This window comes from Oratosquilla oratoria, unplaced genomic scaffold (genome assembly GCF_046742065.1).
Source record: "Oratosquilla oratoria isolate Oo_2021 unplaced genomic scaffold, ASM4674206v1 SCAFFOLD221, whole genome shotgun sequence".
Taxonomy (NCBI): Eukaryota; Metazoa; Arthropoda; class Malacostraca; order Stomatopoda; family Squillidae; genus Oratosquilla; species Oratosquilla oratoria.
The window spans coordinates 137,050-140,474 of NW_027467573.1; the positions used below are offsets into that span (position 1 = coordinate 137,050).

Below are 3,425 nucleotides of genomic sequence, written 5' to 3' on the forward strand. Positions count from 1 at the left end.
GCTAACCTTGCCTAACGCCAATAATTTGTTATAACTCCAAAATGATCTTGGTCCCAATGTTGGCGTTATAAAGGCAGGGGCTTGACTGTATATACCATAACATTTCTTTTTAAAATTTGAAAAAAGTTACATCTCTGCTCTCCTAGTTAAGTTTGTTTAGTCTAATATTTAAAGAGATTTTGTTTTAAATTTTAGGTTACTACAGAAGAGGCACAAAAAGTAGAGAAATTAACAAAATATCAGTGTGATTCCAAGTTGTGGCACGGTGAACGTACATGGAGAATAACTGCACCAAAATTTGGAGAAATTTATAAAATGACATGAAAAAGAGATATTGAAAAACTGTGTAAATCCATAATTTACCCAGTAGAACTTAAAAATGATGTTGTACTTCATGGAAAGAGACATGAATCAACTGCCTTACAATTATTCTCTGAAAAACAGAAAGTAAAAGTCGAAAAGGCCGGCCTTCACATTTTTGTAAACAAGTCTTTTTTGGCTGTTTCACCTGATGGACTCATAGAAAATTATGCTATTGTTGAGGTCAAATGTCCATATAATGGAAGAGAAGATAAAATCAGTGGTGGAAAAATATTCCATTCCTCACCCAAGACCTCAAATTGGATCAATCTCACTACTTTTACCATGTTTGTAAGAAATAATTCTGCTATTTTGTTTTCTATACATCTTGTGATATTCTAGTGCAGAAAACAGAATATGATCCAAAATTCTGTGCAGCAATGGTCAAAAAACTTGAAAATTTCTATAAATTCCATTTGAGAGTATTTATTGCAATGTATTTGTAAATGAATGTAACATCTTTTTGGATACAACAAAACACGTTTTTACATGTATTTTTCAAATTGAAAACCTTGAATTCATAAACAGGATAGTTTTTCAAGCCAAATTGCTCACATTGCACTGTCTGAAGTTTGATAACATAAAACACACATAAATTATTCGAGATCTATTGGAATTTTAGTTGCAGGTACAGGAAGTTGGAGGATTTTAAATGTTTTCCCGATTCCTATAACTCGTTCAACATGTATCCGTTTGGACGCAATTCGCCTATTTGTTATCACTTCTTGCGGTTCAAGTTGGCTTTTCCTCTGAAGCATGGTCGGAGTGTTCACCTTAACATCTAACAAAGCAAACAAATCTTGTACTCTAATACCACGGTCTGCCATAATACTGTCCCCAGATTCAAACATATGTCCTTGTATTAAACAAGATCTTTCGATTATCTGTCTGTCAGATGCGCTGCCATCGTAGCTATCACTCACATAAGAAATTAGTTCACCTGGAGTGCAACCGATCATTGTCTTCAATGTGTTGCGATTTTTATAAGTAAAAAATTTTGCACTTTGTGAATTAACATTACTGGGTTTTTGAATCGGCACCTCTGTTGCATCCAAAATTACTCTTGTTGATGGAAATTGTTTTTTGAAGTTCACTGGCATTAAGTCCTGCACCGTGTTTCTTTCTGGCCAAAAATTGATTTCTTGGAATTGGAAGAACATAAAATTAATCCATACATTCACAATTTTTGACGCATAAGTTTGACTGATTCTGAACAAAATAGATACTTCAATATCATCTTTGTCCTGTCTCAACTTGATTATAGTTAAAAACAACTGATCTTCCGCTAATAATAAATCATAGTGCAGTTCATCAAGATTATTGACAGCTGGACCAAGCACAGAGAATATTAAGGACAAATGTGCAAAGTCATTAAATTCTGTATAATACGGAATGGCCTTATTGTCATTTTTAAACCGGAAGATAGAGAATCTAGCATTCATAGAGTTTATTATCTCACACTGGATACCGTGGTCCTGGACCGATTTCTCTCCATCAGAGTCACTTTGTAGAATCTCATTTTCCCTTTCAGCTGACACTACCTCTTCGTTACCAACATCTTGAATATCTGGTTCATTTTTAAATAAACGTCTCCTCTCCCCATAATAAAATTCTTACTACTACACACACTTGACATGATGACACAGCATGAGGAACGGGTTATCTTGCTGAATTGTTAAAAAAGAATAGTGCCAGTTTTTTTCTTGATATATAGATGACAACAAAGTTGAATGTTACTTACCAAAAAGACCAGCAGGTATGTAGTCATCTGCTGTAAAATGTTTTTCACAGACAACATTATATTTCTTTGGAATCCATGGCTTATTTGTACCTGGTTCAAGGCGTTTTATCGCTATTCTCCACTTCATATTCATCTTCTCATCTGATGGAAACTTGTGTCCACCCTTATGTGATGAACACAGTGGAACAGAGCAATGATGCGGCATTTTAAAATTAGTTTTATCACGTTTGGAAACAAAACTGTAAAGCAGGAAGTGAGCTTCACGACTCCTCACACAGTGCTGCCATCTGGTGAGGTAATGCGTGCTTACTCCCATTATTCATCTCCCTTAAGAGGAACAAATGTTAACGCTGCATTAAGAATGATGCCAGGGTGCATTATGTACCGTGCTCTCTTCGAAATTCGGCAACGTGATGTGGGTCTTAAATAAGTAACGGGAATACGAAACACTGGCATTCCTTCATGTATATATATTTAAATATACATGTATATGTTTTTGTATTTATTTATTTGCATATACAGATATATAAGTAACACGATATACGAAAGTCTGGCATACCTTCATGTATATGTATATATGTATATGTATATATATATGTATATGTATATGCATATACGTATATGTATATGTATATGTATATGTAAATGTATATGTATATGCATATGTGTATGTACATATATATGTATATGTATATGCATATGTATATGTACATATATATGTATATGTATATGTATATTTATATATGTATATGTATATGTATATGTATATGTATATGTATATGTATATACATGCATACTGAATGGTTCCCAGTGATCAATTAATATCTTTTTTCAACCACAAATCACTTTTAATTCCATGCCATCGCAGTCGAGACTGAGAATCGCTCGATGGAGGCATCCGTTGGAAATTGAAACGTAGACGAGCCGAGGATTTGAACACAGCTAACCCGTAACAATGTTATAGTGACGTAGCCCAATACGCTATCAAGAGAGATAATTCGAGCATACAAATATAAGAAAGTCGTGCTCAACTTATATCTCTCTTGATAGCGTATTGGGCTACGTCACTGTAACTTTGTTACGGATTAGCTGAGTTCGAATCCTTGGCTCGTCCACGTTTCAATTTCCAACGGATGCCTCCATCGAGCGATTCTCAGTCTCGAATGCGATGGCATAGAATTGAAAGTGATTTGTGGTTGAAAAAGATGTATATGTATATGTATATGTATCTGTATATGTATATGTATATGTATATGTATATGTATATGTATATGTACAATCCATAATCCTACACAGATATGACCATATCTTCTCATAATAGTGG

The 3,425-nt window shown here is 34.2% G+C and overlaps 1 protein-coding gene across 1 annotated transcript; it reads right to left on the reverse strand.

Moving 5' to 3' along the window:
• Positions 1 to 956: 956 nt before the first annotated feature.
• LOC143022904 (uncharacterized) lies at positions 957 to 2,306 on the reverse strand. Its single transcript, XM_076181303.1, has 2 exons — positions 2,102 to 2,306; positions 957 to 1,687 (listed from the first exon to the last, which is right to left on the reverse strand). The coding sequence occupies exons 1-2, from the start codon at positions 2,304 to 2,306 to the stop codon at positions 957 to 959; spliced, it is 936 nt and encodes a 311-aa protein (XP_076037418.1).
• Positions 2,307 to 3,425: the final 1,119 nt, after the last annotated feature.